The sequence below is a fragment of the Haliaeetus albicilla genome, chromosome 29, assembly GCF_947461875.1.
Source record: "Haliaeetus albicilla chromosome 29, bHalAlb1.1, whole genome shotgun sequence".
NCBI lineage: Eukaryota > Metazoa > Chordata > Aves > Accipitriformes > Accipitridae > Haliaeetus > Haliaeetus albicilla.
Window position 1 is genome coordinate 4,933,320 of NC_091511.1, and position 14,194 is coordinate 4,947,513.

General features: G+C 66.1%; 4 protein-coding genes across 12 annotated transcripts; 2 read left to right on the plus strand and 2 right to left on the minus strand.

Moving 5' to 3' along the window:
• Positions 1-311: 311 nt before the first annotated feature.
• Positions 312-1,775, plus strand: LOC138682827 (U8 snoRNA-decapping enzyme-like). The gene is made up of 3 exons (XM_069774298.1): positions 312-503; positions 592-885; positions 1,366-1,775. Exons 1-3 carry the CDS (start codon positions 336-338, stop codon positions 1,564-1,566), a joined length of 663 nt encoding a protein of 220 aa, XP_069630399.1. The 5' UTR covers positions 312-335; the 3' UTR covers positions 1,567-1,775.
• On the minus strand, positions 1,684-4,544 carry TSPYL2 (TSPY like 2). Of its 9 annotated transcripts, none has more exons than XM_069774280.1 (8): positions 4,052-4,544; positions 3,257-3,724; positions 3,068-3,145; positions 2,839-2,950; positions 2,604-2,749; positions 2,440-2,516; positions 2,257-2,330; positions 1,684-2,105 (listed from the first exon to the last, which is right to left on the minus strand). In XM_069774280.1, the coding sequence occupies exons 1-8, from the start codon at positions 4,409-4,411 to the stop codon at positions 2,023-2,025; spliced, it is 1,398 nt and encodes a 465-aa protein (XP_069630381.1). In that variant the 5' UTR covers positions 4,412-4,544; the 3' UTR covers positions 1,684-2,022. The 9 variants fall into 9 exon arrangements, with proteins under 9 accessions (XP_069630381.1, XP_069630380.1, XP_069630379.1 ...); XM_069774279.1 differs by having other exon boundaries at positions 3,257-3,754; XM_069774278.1 differs by having other exon boundaries at positions 3,257-3,856.
• Positions 4,410-14,130, plus strand: LOC138682618 (forkhead box protein P3-like). The gene is made up of 11 exons (XM_069773888.1): positions 4,410-4,455; positions 4,489-4,669; positions 11,162-11,243; positions 11,348-11,438; positions 11,520-11,637; positions 11,736-11,811; positions 12,198-12,266; positions 12,372-12,498; positions 12,610-12,674; positions 13,326-13,427; positions 13,898-14,130. Exons 1-11 carry the CDS (start codon positions 4,410-4,412, stop codon positions 14,075-14,077), a joined length of 1,137 nt encoding a protein of 378 aa, XP_069629989.1. The 3' UTR covers positions 14,078-14,130.
• Positions 5,619-7,387, minus strand: LOC138682823 (basic salivary proline-rich protein 1-like). The gene is made up of 4 exons (XM_069774291.1): positions 6,870-7,387; positions 6,555-6,604; positions 6,370-6,422; positions 5,619-6,285 (listed from the first exon to the last, which is right to left on the minus strand). Exons 1-4 carry the CDS (start codon positions 7,307-7,309, stop codon positions 5,869-5,871), a joined length of 960 nt encoding a protein of 319 aa, XP_069630392.1. The 5' UTR covers positions 7,310-7,387; the 3' UTR covers positions 5,619-5,868.
• Positions 14,131-14,194: the final 64 nt, after the last annotated feature.

Below are 14,194 nucleotides of genomic sequence, written 5' to 3' on the forward strand. Positions count from 1 at the left end.
CTGGGGGGCTTGTGGTCCTGGGGGGGGGGGTTGTGGGGTAATTTTGGGGGGGTCTCGGCCCCCGGGGGGATCCCTCGCTGCCCCCCCCCCGGCCATAGAGGTGGCTGTGGGGAGGGGAGGAGCAATGAGAGGGGGCGTGGTATCGCCTGGCCACGCGCCTCCCCGCGTCGGCCACGCCCCCCCATGGCTACCCGACGTCGCTAGAGGCTGGTTAAGAGTGGGGGCGTGGCCTCCGCTTCTCGCTCACCCGCTGATTGGTGGCGACGCGGCCTCCCGGTTTACGCGCCCCGCCTCCTTCCCTCTGATTGGCGGAGGCGCGGCGTTGCGGCGCCGCCATGTGGGAGAGAGGGGAGCAAGCGCCGCTAAGCCGAGCGGAGGCTTTGGCCTTGGGCCGGAATGGTACCGGGAACCGGGCAGCGGGAGCGGGCTGGCGGCACGCCTGCCACGTCATGCTGTACGCCCCTCTACCCACCGGCTCCCCACCGCCTGGCTACGCCGTACTGGTGCGTACTGGTGAAGCGGGGGAGGGAGAACTTCCCCCCCGACACACTCCTTGCCGGTTTTCGTGACTGATCCCCGCCGCTCCGGTAGATGCAACTGCGGTTCGACGGGCGGTTCGGGTTCCCGGGGGGGCTGGTGGAACCCGACGGGGAATCGCTGGAAGCCGGCTTACACCGAGAACTACGGGAAGAACTAGGCCCGGCGACGGCCGGTTTACGTTTACGACCACACCACCATCGGGGCGCGAGAGTGTGGCCGGCGGGTGGTGCCGGAAGCGGAAGTGACGCCGGGCTCGTGACGCATTTCTACATCCGGCGCTTAGCCTGGGAGGAACTGGTGGCCATCGAGAGGGGCGGCCCGCGGGCACCGGAGCACGGCCTGGAGGTGGGGGGGGGGGTCTTGGGGACACCGGGACCCGCTGAGGGGGAGTTTAAGGGGCGGGGGGGCTGGGGGACACCGGCACTGGTTGGGGGGGGGGGGAGTTTAAGGCGGGAGGGGGGGGTCTTGGGGACACCGGGACCCGTTGAGGGGGAGTTTAAGGGGTAGGGGGGGGACTGGAGGACACCGGCACTGGTTGGGGGGGGGGGTCTTGGGGACACCGGCATCGGTTGAGGGGGGAGTTTAAGGGGGGGGGGAGGCTGGGGGACACCAGTACCGGTTGGGGGGGGAGGTTAAGGGGGGTTGTGGTGTTATTTGGGGCCTGGGGGGGGGTTGAGGTGGGGGATAGGCACGGGGGGACATGGGTACCGGGGAAGGGGGGGGGCTCCATCTGGCCCACCTTTTTTCTGTCGGGGGGGGTGGTGTCACTGGGGTAGTTTAGGGGGGGTCCTGACACTTTGGGGGATCCCCCTGCCCCCCCCCCAGGTGCAGGGGCTGGTGCGGGTCCCCCTGGGCGGCGGGCTCCCCGCTTTCCTACGGCATCGCTTCGCCGGGGACGCCCGGGAGCAGCTGCTGGGGGCCCTCCTCGCTCTCGGCATCCGACCCTCCCCCCTCAACGAGGAACCAGCGGGGGACCCCCAAATCCAGGTGGCCGGGGAGCTCCCCTCCCCCTCCCCCCAAACTTGAGGGCGGGGTGGGGAAACGATCTAAAGGAATAAAAGCAGCCCAAAATGCCTCCGCCACCCCCTTTTGACATCATCACCCACTAAGGGGGGGATTTGGGGGTTCAGGGGAGCATCCATGTACCCCGTTAAATCTTTATTACAATATATTTTTAGATATAAAATGACAATTTTACAAGATCTTGACCCAAAATGTACAAAAACAGTCCTAAATTAGTTGTATTTCTCTCTCTCTCTGTGGAGAGGGGGGAGATTTGGGGGAGGGAACCCCAAGGAGTTGGGGAGATTGGGGACACCCCCCCCACCATGGGGGGTTCCTGGAGGGGGGGCCTCAGGTTGGAGGGGTTTCAAGGCCAACAAACACCCTGAGCTGTGTTGGGGGCCCCCCCAGCCCCTTGTTACCCGCAATGCCTTGAGGGGGAGGGGGGGCTGGAGCACCCCCCACCACCCCCCCCCGAAATTAGTCTCTGCCCCCACTGGGGTTCGTCTGTCCAGCTGGGGGGCTGGGGGGCTCCTCAGGCAGGACCTCTTCCACGCCACTGCCTGGGGAGCAGGGGGACACAACACAAAGTCAGCCCCCCCCTCCCCCCAAGAGGACTTGGGGGGGTCAGGGGGAATTGGGGGTGCTCCCAGCCCCCCATTTCCCCAGGTGAGAGGTATTGGGGTACCCCCTGGAGAGGGGGGTGTCACTTACCATCCCCGTCGTCGAGGATCTCCTGCACATCCTCATCATCGTCTACGATCACCACACAGTCCTCCCCGCTCTCACTGTGGGTGGGGGCATTAGCGAGGGGGGGGATAAAGGTTTGGGGTTCCTTCCCTGGCACCCCCAAAATCCCAGGGTACCCCCTGGCCACCCCCCAACAGTGCAGCTGACCTTTCAGGGATCCCCTCGGCGCCCTCGCCCAACAAGTAGAACTGCAGCGGGTTTGGCCATAGTTCCTCCTTGATGATCTTGGGGGAGAGATTTTTTTGGGGGGTGGGGGTGTCAGGGGGGTATTGGGAGCACTGGGAGGAGGTACTGGGAGCGCTGGGACTCACCTCAGCAATACGATCTCCCGCGGGGAAGCTGTGGTCCCCAAACCAAGCGAAAAAGCTGCGGGGGGCCGGTGGACCCTTGTGGGGACGAGAACGGGGGTCCTGCCCCTGCCACCATCGGATGGGGGTTGAATGGGACACCAGGTGACCTGGGAGGGGCAGGGGGGAGAAGGGGGGGGGTCACTTTGGACCCCCCAAAATCCCTCCCTAGGTTGTAGGAAGAGGGGTGCTCACCCACCAGAGGGACCGCGCACGAATTCCTTGGCCACAACATCGTTCTGGAAGTAGGGATTGACGCTGAAGAAGAACCGGATCCTGCACCCAGGTCGGGCTTGGCCAAATTCCTCCACCTGCGGGATCCAGGTGTCCAAGTACGTCACCCTCCTCCTCCTCACTCTCTGGGGGAGGGGAGGGCTCCCCCATTCCCCCAACATCTCCCCACAACCCCCCCGGGGGCACGCAGGCACCTGTAAGCTCGTCATGTAGCTGAGGGCATCCTCGTCGCGGTCGCTGATCATGGCCGAGAGCTGGGGGTGGTTCAGGAACTGGGGAAGGGAGTTAAGGAAAGCCGGAGGCCTGGCTTTGTCGTGTGTTCCCCCCCCTTAAAAGTCCAACACCCCACCCCCCCACCCCCCTCCCAAAAAAAAAAAGGATACGGCAGTGACCCAGAAGCCGGGGATGTGCTGGATGAGGCGGTTGCGGCGCTGCAGATGCGGCCGCCGGCGGAGCCAAAATTTAGCGCGGAGGCGGCGGAAGGCGCGAGCCGCCTGCTCCTCCACGGCCTCCAGCTCCAGCTGCACGGCCTCCAGGGCTGCCAGGTACCGCCTGGGGCCTTCCTCCTCCTCCTCTTCCTCCTCATCCTCACCCAGAGAAATCACTGCACACTCCTCCGGGCTGTGGCCTTTCTGCCGTACACCGGGGGCTGGACCCCCTTTGGGCTCCGGGACCCTTTTCTCACCTCGGCTTTGCTGTGAGCAGGCGATGGTGGTGGTCTCCAGACACTCCTTGAGCTCGGTGGCAGTCTCCAGGCCCCCCTTGCTCTTTCTCCCCTGCTCCAAGCAGCGGGTGACGGCAGTCTCCAGGCTCCCCTTGCGCCTGTTGGTGGTCTTCAGGCTCCCCATGACCTCACTGGTGGTCTTCAGGCTCCCTGTGACCTCATTGGTGGTCTCCAGATCCCCCTTGCCCTGCTCCAAGCGGCGGATGACAGTGGTTTCCAGGCTCCCCTTGTGCCCGTTGGTCTCCAGGCTCCCCATGACCTCGCTGGTGGTCTCCAGGCTCCCCGTGACCTCGCTGGTGGTCTCCAGGCTCCCCTTGCCCTGCCCCAAGCAGCGGGTGACAGCAGTCTCCAGGCTCCCCTTGCGCCCATTGCTGGTCTTCAGGCTCCCCGTGACCACGCTGGTAGTCTTCAGGTTCCCTGTGACCTCCCCAGTGGTCTCCAGGCTCCCTGTGACCTCCCTGGTGGTCTCCAGGCTCCCCTTGCCCTGCTCCAAGCAGCGGGTGATGGCAGTCTCCAGGCTCCCCTTGCGCCCATTGCTGGTCTCCAGGCTCCCTGCGAACTCGCTGGTGGTCTCCAGGCTCCCCCCGAGGGAAGCGGTAGTTTCCAAGCCTCCGCCAGGGGGCGCCGTGGCGCCGGCGCAGTGCGCATGCCCGCTGGCCGCTGCTGGCGCACGCGCGCCGCCGCCCTCACCGCGACCTCCGGCGGGAGGTGACGTTTCTCGGCGGGTAGAGACGACGGTGGGATCCGTCTCGCTGGCACCTTCCAGGCGGCGGAGTTTGGCGGGAGAAGGCCGGCCCGCCCCGGCCCCGCTCATGGCGGCGGTACCGGCGGGGCGGGGGCGGTTCCGGCACTCGCTAGGCCCTTAACGGCCGCCGCCCAACGGCCGAAAAGCGCGCGCCGCCGCCGCCTCGCCCCGCCCGCCCCTTTCGTCACGCGGCGCCGCCCATTGGTTGCCCGCCTGCTCCCCTCCCCTCCCTCCCCCTTCGCCAGCCGGTTACCGTGGCGACGCCTGTCACGTGGGGCGGGGGAATGGCGCAACCAATCGGCGCCACTCCCTTTGGCGGGCAACTGGGTAAGGGGGGGGGTGCGCGCAGGCGCACCGCGCGGCGCGCACGTGCGGCCGGCGCGAGCTCCCCGCCGTGACGTGCCGAGGCGCGAAGCTCCGCCCCGTCGCCCAGAGTCGTCGGGACCCTCTGAGGGGACGGAGGTGTCGCGGCCGCGTTCCGCTGCGGGGCCTATACCGGTGGGTCCGGGGGTGCCGGGAACCCCGTTCGACTGCATCCAGGGGATGAGGACCCCCCCCCGCCTATGCCCAGGAGGCTAAGGACCCCCACCACCTGCCTCCTTGAGGGCTGAGGACCCCCTCCAGTGGGCTGAGGACCCCCCCAGTGGGCTAAGGACCCCCCCAGATGCCTCCCTGATGGATGAGAACCCCCCCCCCAGCAGGCTGAGGACCCCCCTAGCTGCCTCCCTGAGGGCTGAGGACCCCCCCAGCAGGCTGAGGATCCCCCTAGCTGCCTCTCTGAGGTCTGAGGACCCCCCCCAGCAGGCTGAGGAACCCCCTTGCTGCCTCCCTGAGAGCTGAGGACCCCCCGCAGTGGACTAAGGCCCCCCCCGCCTCAGCAGGCTAAGGACCCCCCCCAGCTGCGTCCCTGAAGGCTGAGGACAGCCCTCCCCCCGTCCCGGATGCCTCCCAGGGGATGCGGACCCCCTCCATCATCACACAGGCCACGACCACCATGTCGTGACACCAAGGGTGAACCCCCCTGCCACCCCACCCGGTGGGAAGCCAGGGCCCCCCCCCCCAAATCTCCCCGGGGGGGGGCTGTTTGTCACCCACAGGGCCTGTGACCTTTGCTGGGGACCTTCCCTGGGGGCAGGAAACGGCTGCGACAGAGAAAGGAGGCGGGGGAGGGAAACCAGCCCCCCCCCCAAGAGGGAGAGCCAACCCGCTTCCCCCCCGCTTTGCACCCCAAAAATCCCCCCCCACCATCGCAATCACCCCCACAAGGACTCGGGGAGACCGTCTTTCTATGGCTGTATGTACACAGGGGCACCCCAAAACCTGGGGGGGGGCTCACAGGAGTCTGGATGGGTTCCCCCAAAATGGCCACCACCCCCACCCAAGGTGGGGGGGAGCCAATTCCCAGATTTGGGGGTGCAGTTTGATAGTCCCATGCTGCAAATCAGCCCCCCCCCCCCCCTTGACCGATTTAGGGGGTGGCCCACGCTTTCAGGGGTGAAAATTTGGGGGGAGGAGGCCTCCCCCCCTCATGTCAGCCAGGCCAGCGCCAAGTACAGCCCCAAGGCCAGGGCGGCTGTGGGGCCCCCCCCGTCCCCCCAAGCAACTGGTACCAGTACGGCCAAGGCCAACACCACCCCGCACCCCCTCAGGGCCCCCCCCAACCCCCCCCCTCGCCCCCGGGGGGGCCTCGCCGGCACCACTAAGGCCCCCTCCACCGGCCCCCCCCTCCCTAATAAAACCGGGGGGCTGCGGCGACCCCCTCCCGCTTCGTAACGCAGCGCCATCTCATTAGCTAACGAGGTGTTGGGGGCTCGTTCGGGTAAAGGGGGACCCCCGTTTCTCGGGGGGGGGCCCCCGTTGTCGCCGGGCTCCCCCCGCAGCCGGCGGAGGTGGGAGAGGTAGAGCTGCTCCAGCTCCCGCGCCACCGCCTCCTCCTCGGCACCCTGGGGGGGGGGCAGGATTTTGGGGTACCCCCTCCTCCTCGAGGGAGGGAGCACCCCACTTTTTTGGGGGGGGGGTTGTCTCACCTGTGCCGGGGGCTGCTCCGCATCCACGGGGCGCGTTGGGGAAGGGTCGGGCTCTGTGGGAGGGAAAAAGAGAGGGGTGTTGGGGGGTACCCCTAAAATTGGGGGGGTACCTTTAAAATTGGGGCGGTACCTCTAAAATTTGGGGGGGGTACCGCTAAAATTTAGAGGGGGGGGGTGATACTTACCCGCGCCGCGGTCAGGGGGTGGGGGCTGCGCGTCCTCTGCCTCCTGTGGCCTTTTTGGGGGACACGGGGGGGGAGGGTCATCGGAGAGGACCACCCCCCCAAAAAAAAAATTGGGGGTCAGGGGGGCGGCGTCTGCAGCCCCCCCAGAGGGTGACCCACATTCGGGGGGGGGGAGGACCCAGGCATGCCCCATAGCGCCCCCCCCCAATTTAGAGGGGCGCATGCGGGGAGGGGGGGCATTGACCCCATTTTTGGGGGTGGCCCCCCCATGCAGTTTTGGGCCGCCTCCCCCCCCCTCCTCCCCCAGTCTCTTACCTGCCCTTCCCAGGCCTCATCCAGCTCACGGGGGGCTGCTCCCCCCCCGCGCCCCCCTCCCCACCCTGGGGGGGTCCCCCAAAACCCCCGCTGCCCCCCCCCGGAACCCCCCCTCCCCGCCCCCGGGGGTCCCAGGGCCGGTATTGCCGCAGGCGGGTAAGGGGGAGCCCCAAAGCGTCAGCGAAAAGGACCCGCCGGGACCCCCCCCCCCGGGGGGGGCGCGGGGGTGTCGGGGTCCCCCGGGGGGGGGAACACGGGGTTCTGGGGGTCCCCCAGGGGAACCCAGGCGTCCGGGAGGGACGGGACCGGGAGCCAGGAGTCCGGGGGGGGGGGAAAGCCGCCGGGGGGGGCATGGGGGGAAGGAGGGGGGGTCCAAGGGGGGTGAGGGGGGGTCCCGGGCCGCGGGGCAGGCTGGGAAGGGCCCCCCCGGCGCGGGGCATGCCGGGAGTCCGGCCAAGGAGCGGGGGGGGGGGGAGCCGGGGCGGAGGCGGGTGCCCGGGCCATGGCGGGAGGGGGCGTGGCCGGGAGGGGGCTGCGCAGGCGGCGGGGGCGGGGCTTGTGGGCGGTGGGGAGGGGCGTGGTCTGGGCGGGGCTTATGGGGGGTCCCAGGGCGGGGGAAGAGGGGTGCATGGGTCCCAGGGGAGGGGGGACGAAACGCCCCCCCCCCCCCCCCGAGGACGCTGAGGGGTGTTTGGGGGGGTCCTGGAGACTGGGGGGGGTGGCTTGGGGGTGGTGGTTGAAGGGGCATCCCTGTACTCGTGGGTCCCAAGGGGCCGTGGGGGGGCAAAGCGAGGTCCCCCAGGTGCCTGCAGCCCTTGGGGGGGGGGCACTGGGGGCGAAGCGGGGTCCTCAGGACGCCTTGGTCCCTTTGTGACCCCCACCCCCCAAAAGGGAGCTTCAGCACAAGTGAAAGTTTGGGGCGGTGCTGGTGCCCCCCCCATCCCCATGGGGAGGGGGCGGAAGCGGGGGGGTGTGTGTGGAGGATTTGGGGGGGCCCCCCAGGACCCCCCCCCTCAAGAGGGGGAGGGTTCTCTGACATCACGGCGGGGGGTACCATAAAACGCGGGGTGCCACGGGCAGGGCGGGCAGGCGAGCGGGGTGCTGCTGGTAAGCGGGGTTCAGGGGGGACGACAGATGGGGGGGGGCTGCGCCCCAACACACGCAGGCACAAGGCGGGGTGGGGGGCAGCCAGCGTGCGAAGGCCTTCGCACGAGGGGCCCGCGCACGCCCTCACGCCGCGGCACATGGCCGCCACGGGGACGGGGTTGGGGGTCCCCATGGCGGGGCAGGGGAGGCATTTTGGGGGGGGGGGAGTGGAGCAGGCCCGGACGCCTGGGTCCCCTGGCCGCCCCCCCCCCCCCCCCCGGTTTCCTGCTGTCTCAGGGCGAGTTTCAAGTTGCTTCAAGCTGGGGAAAGTCCCAGGGGGGGGAAAAAACACCCCCAACCCCCCCTTTCCCTCCCGAAACCGGGGAGAGGTCCCAGTGTGCTGAAACCGGGAGCAGGTTTGGGTTAAAGCGGGGCGAATTTGGAGTCGGAAAGCGTCAAAAAAATAACATTAAACCGGCAGGTTTCAGGTGCGCCATTTCCTCGCGAAAAGGGCAAAAGTCGGGGCCTGCAGCTGGCAAACGCCCCCCCCCCTCCAACTCATGGGGGTACAGAGGGGGGCTTTGTCGAGGGGTTTTACCCTTTCTGAGCAATTTTTAAGGATTTGAGGGTGCCCAAGCGGTTCGGGTCCATTTTGGTGCATTTCCCGGCTTTTTGGAGTGTGTTGTAGCTGATTTTTCCGACAGCATTTTTTGGGGGTGTTTCGGGGTGCTTTTTGGCATGACAGGACACAGGAATGGGGGGGCAGCACCCCTGTTTTGTGATGTCACCATCCGGCTGTTTCAGGGTGCCTTTTTGGGGGCATTTCTCCTGCTTTTGGGGTGTTTCCACCTGGCTGGTTTTGGGTTTTCTCTGCCCGGCTGTTTTGGGCATTTTGCTGCATTTTGGGGTGTCTGCCTGGCCAGTTTGGGGTGTCTCTGCCTGGCCATTTTGGGGCATTCATCTGCATTTTAGGGTGTCTTTTCCTGGACGATTTGGGGTGTATCTGCCTTATCTTTTTGGGGTATTTTCTCCAGATTTTGGGGGTTTTCTACCTGACCAATTCGGGGTGTTTCTGCCTAGCCATTTTAGGGTATTTCTCTGCCTTTTAGAGGTGTGTCAGTTTTGGGGCATTTCTCCTCATTTTGGGGTGTCCCTGCCTGGCCAATTCAGGGTGTCTCTGACTGGCCATTTTGGGGCATTTCTGCAGGTTTTAGGGTGTTTCTCTGCAGATATTTTGGGGTGTCTCTGTCCAGCCATTGTAGGATATCTCTGCCTGGCCATTTTGGGACATTTCTAAGCATTTTGGGATGTTTCTGTCCAGCTGTTTTGAGGCGTCTTTGCTAAGTCATTTGGAGGGCATTTTTCTGCATTTTGGGGTATCTGTGCCTGGTCGTTTTGGGGCATTTCTCTGTATTTTGGGGCCTCTCTGCCTGGCCGATCTGGGGTGTCTCTGTCCGGCCATTTTGGGGTATTTCTGCAGGTTTCAGGGTGTTTCTCCCTGGTTATTTTGGGGTGCCTCTGGCTGGCCATTTTAGGGTGTCTGTGGCCAGTTGTTTTGGGGCACTTCTCCTCATTTTGGGGTGTCTTTGCCTGGCTGACTTGGGGTGTCTGTGCCCAGCTCTTTTGGGGCATTTCTCCTCTTTTTGGGGTGTCTCTGCCTGGCTGATTTGGGGTGTTTCTGCCTGGTTGTTTTGGGGCATTTTTCCACATTTTGGGGTGTCTCTGCCCAGCCATTTTAGGGTGTCTGTGCCCAGTTGTTTTGAGGCATTTCCCCACATTTTGCAGTGTCTTTTTCTAGCCGTTTTGAGACGTTTCAGAGTGTTTCTTCACGATTATTTTGAAGTGTCTCTGCCCAGCCATTTTGGGGCATTTCTCTCCATTTCGGGGTGTCTCTGCCCGGCCAGTTCAGGGTGTTTCTGTCCGGTCTATTTTGGGGCATTTCTCTACATTTTGAGGTGTCTCTGCCCGGCCATTTTGGGGCATTTTGACGCATCTCACCCCAGCTGTTTAAGGGCATCCGTTCCCAGTCATTTTGGTGCATTCCTCTGCATTTTGGGGTGTCTGTTCCCCATCCCTTCGGGGCCATCACTTCCCCGGCTGTTTTGGGGTGCCCTTTTGGGTCTGGGGGGGCCCATCCCCGGCCCCCCGCCCCCGCCATGACTCAGGGCTGTGGTTTCCCGTCTATAAATCGGGGGTGCAGGTGCCCGGGTGTTGCCCAGAGCCATGGCGGGCGCCCGGGACCCGTGAGCTGGGGGCACTGGGAGGCACTGGGAACTTACTGGGGGGCACCGGGAGGCACTGGGAACTCACTGGGGGGCACTGGCATGATGCTAGATGGGACGGGGGGGGGGGGCACCGGAGTGATGCTGGGTGGGACTGGGAGGGCTCTGGAGTGACTGGGTGGGACTGGAGGGGACTGGGAAGGGAGACTGGGAGGCACTGGGTGGGGACTGGGATGGATTGGGGATTGGGGAGGGGCTGGAGGAGCACTGGGTGGGGAAAATGGGGAGACTGGGAAGGACTGGGAGGCTGCTGGGGGGTACTGGGGTGGACTGGGTGGCACTGGAAAGGACTGGAAGGGGTTGTGGCTTACTGGGAGGGACTGGGGGGCGTTGGGAAGGACTGGGAGGGATTGCAGCTTACTGGGAAAGACTGGGAGGCGCTGGGAAGGACTGGGAGGGATTGAGGCTTACTGGGAAGGGCTGGGGGATGCTGGGAAGGACTGGGATGGAGTGCGGTTTACTGGGGGTTGCTGGAAAGGACTGGGATGGACTGCGGTTTACTGGGGGTTGCTGGAAAGGACTGGGGGAAACTGGAAGGGACTGGGGGGGTACTGGGAGGGACTGGGATGGACTGAGGAGACACGGAAAGGGACTGGGGGGCACTGGGATGGACTGGGAGCTCCATAGAGTGACAGTGGATGGGATGGGGAGGGGGTGCCAGGGGAGGACGGGAGTGGGTCCAGTTCATACTGGGAACACTGGGAGGTACTGGGGAAGGGGGGGGGAACAACTGGGGGTGCCACAGGGCCGGGGGGGGCCAGTCCCCTCCACCCACGCGCTCGTGCCGGGACTTGCCGTGACGCAGGCCCCTCGTGCGAGGCACGCCCAGGCCTCGCACGCTCATGTCACACAATTTTGGGGGGGGGGGGAGGGCCGACGCCGGGGGGGGGGTGTTGTCTGACACAGTGTCACCCCCCCCCCCAGGCAGCGCCGCCCCCCCCGCAGCCCCCAGGATCGCCCCACGGTGCTGACCCGCGGAGATGGGGGGGTCCCTCGGCGAACTCAGGTGGGGGGGCTGGGCCCAGACGGAGGGGGTGCTTGGGGCGGGGGGGGCGTGCATCAGGATGTGGGGGTTCACTTCTTGCTTCCCCCCCCCCCTAAAATCTATAGGTGCCGCCCGAGGGGGGGTCACGCCCCCCCTTCCTGCACATCCAACACCCTGGGGTGCTGGTGATGAGGACACGGCTCCCCCCAGAGCATGGTAAGCCCCCCCCCCACCAAACCTGCACCCTCTCCTTTTGGGGGGGTCCCCCCTTTTTGTGACCCCCCCAAACTCTTCCAGGTCTCCCCAGTTATGAGTGGGGCCCCAAAGACCCCCCTGGCCGCGACCGAGCCCCCTCACCCCCCCCCGCCGGCAGTGACCCCCCCCAGCTGCCCCCCAGCGCCACCCAGCCCCCGAGGTGAGTGGGTCCCTTGTTGGAGGCGGGGGGGGGGGGGCACCGCGGACCCCTGGGTCCTCACCCCCCCTCCCAAAAATATGTGCCCCCCCCCAACACAGGGCACCCCGCTGTGACCTGGGGGAGGTAGCGCAGTGCCTGCGGCAGCTGGAGAGGATCCAGGAGCTGGAGCAGCAGGTGAGGGGGGGGCCCCCCCAAATCCCACCCTGAACCCCCCCCAAGTGCCCTGTGACCCCCCCAAAACCATGAACACCCCCCCATGGCCCCCCCCCAAACCTTTGCTCCCCTAAACCATGTCCTCCCTGTACCCCCCCTCAACCTGTGGCCCCCCGGACCCCCCCCAAGTCACCCCCCAAACCTGTGGCCCCCCCAGACCCCCCCCAAACCATGTCCCCTCCGAAAACCCATGCCCTCCACATGCGCCCCTAAACCTGTGTCCCCCCTGTACCCCCCCACCATGCCCCCCCAAACCTGTGTGTGTCCCCCAACCACACCACCCCCCCCAAACCCATGTTGTGTCCCCCCCCCACCCCGTGCCCCCCAAAACTTGTGTGCCCCCCCAGCTGGCCCGCGAGCGGCACCGCCTGGGGCTGTTGCAGGCGCAGCTCATCCGGAGGAACCCCCCCACAACGGTAAGGGGGGGGCAAAATGACAATGACACCCCAAAACAGGGGCGGGGGGGCTGGCCCCCCCCCAAAGTGCTGCCAGTCCCTCACCTGTGTTCTCCCCCCCCCCAGGGCCCCCCCGGGAAGGGCCAGGCTGGGGTACCCCCAATCTGGGGCCAACCGCCCCCTCCCGAGGGGGAGCCCGAGATCCCGCTGCCCCCCCCAGGGCACCCCTGGGACCACAGGGGGCTCTGCCCAGGTGAGCACCAGGTTTGGGGGAGGGTGGGAAGACAGGGGGGGTCCCCCAAATAACCTGGGGGGGGACCTAGATGCCTGGGTCCCCGCTGACCCCCCCTTGGCCCCCCCCCAGAACTGGAGTACTACCGGCTCAGCACTGCCCGGCCCCCCTACACCTACGCCATGCTCATTCGCTGGGTGAGTAGCCCCCCCACCATGTCCCCTACACACCCCCGCCCTATACATTCCCCCTGTTCCTTATAGCCCCCCCCCAAATCCTTCACACCCCCCCCCACCTTTCCTGTTCCTGTGGCTGTTCCCCATAGGAATCCCCCTCTCCATGTCCCTGTATCCCCCGCTCCCCCCGCCAGCCATCCTGGAGCCCTGCCATGTCCCCAGACCCCCCCACCATGTTCCCATGACTCCACCAAACCATCCTGGAGTCCCCTCCCCACACCCCCCCATATCCCCCCCCCCCCAAAAAAGTGTCCCCAAAGCCTACTGTAACTCCTCTGTGTGCCCCCCCCCCACCTCAGCACCCCATGTGTCCCCATACCCCCCCCAGGCCATCTCAGAGTGTCCCCATACCCCCCCCAAAGTGTCCCCAAACCCTGCCATGTGCCCCCCCCCAAATGACCCCTAGAATGTCCCTGTACCCCCCACCATGCCCCCCCAAACCCTGCCATGCCCCCCTCCCCCAGACCATCCTTAACTGTCCCTCTGCCCTGCTCCCAAAATGTCCTGTGTCCCTGATCCCGCCGCATCCCCAATCCTCTTGAGCCCCCCCCAAAATGTCCAACACCCCACCAACCCTGCTGTGCCCCCCCCCCCCCAAAACACCCCCCCAAGGCCATCCTGGAGTCCCCCCAGCGCCAGCGCACCCTGGGCGAGATCTACCACTGGTTCAGCCGCATGTTCGGGTACTTCCGCCACAACACCGCCACCTGGAAGGTGGGGACCCCCCCTGCACCCCCAAATCCCGACCCCCCGACCCCCCCCCCACCAGTTCGGGTTGGGGGGGGGTTACTCCAACGCCTCCCCAAAAGATCAAAGGGTCACCCAGGACCACCCCCCCACCCCTGCCATCACCACCACTGGGAGGCAGGGGATCACTCCCCAGCAGCGCAAAATGTTGCCACACGAAATGCGGGACCCCCAAACCGGTCCCCTGGGACCCCCAATGCTGCTCCAGGGACACCCCCCCCCCAACACAGCCCCCCCCAACAAAAAGTGGGGGGGATGACACCCCCAATTCTCCCAGAGCCTCTCCAACCATCACCACCCCACCCTTGCAACAGCTCAGAGACCACACAGCCCGCCCCCCCCCGGAAACCCCTAAACATGCCCCAGACCACCCCAAAATTCCTCAGGGAATTTGGGGGGGGGCAGCCCACCCTAATTCCCCGGAGTGTTCCCCCCAGAACGCTGTGCGTCACAACCTGAGCCTGCACAAGTGCTTCGTGCGAGTGGAGAATGTGCGTGGGGCCGTCTGGACGGTGGACGAGGCCGAATTCAGGCGCAAGCGGGGTCAGCGCTACCCCAGATACCCCCAAAATTGGACCCCAAAACCAGAGGGAGGGGGGTCCTTAACCCCCCCCTAAACCGTCCCTGATAAACACGGGGTTCCCCTCTAAACCCCCCTCCCTCCCCACTTCCCCCACAGGGACTGCGACCTGAAGTGCTTTATGCCCCCCCAGAGCTGAGGGGGGAGGTCCCCC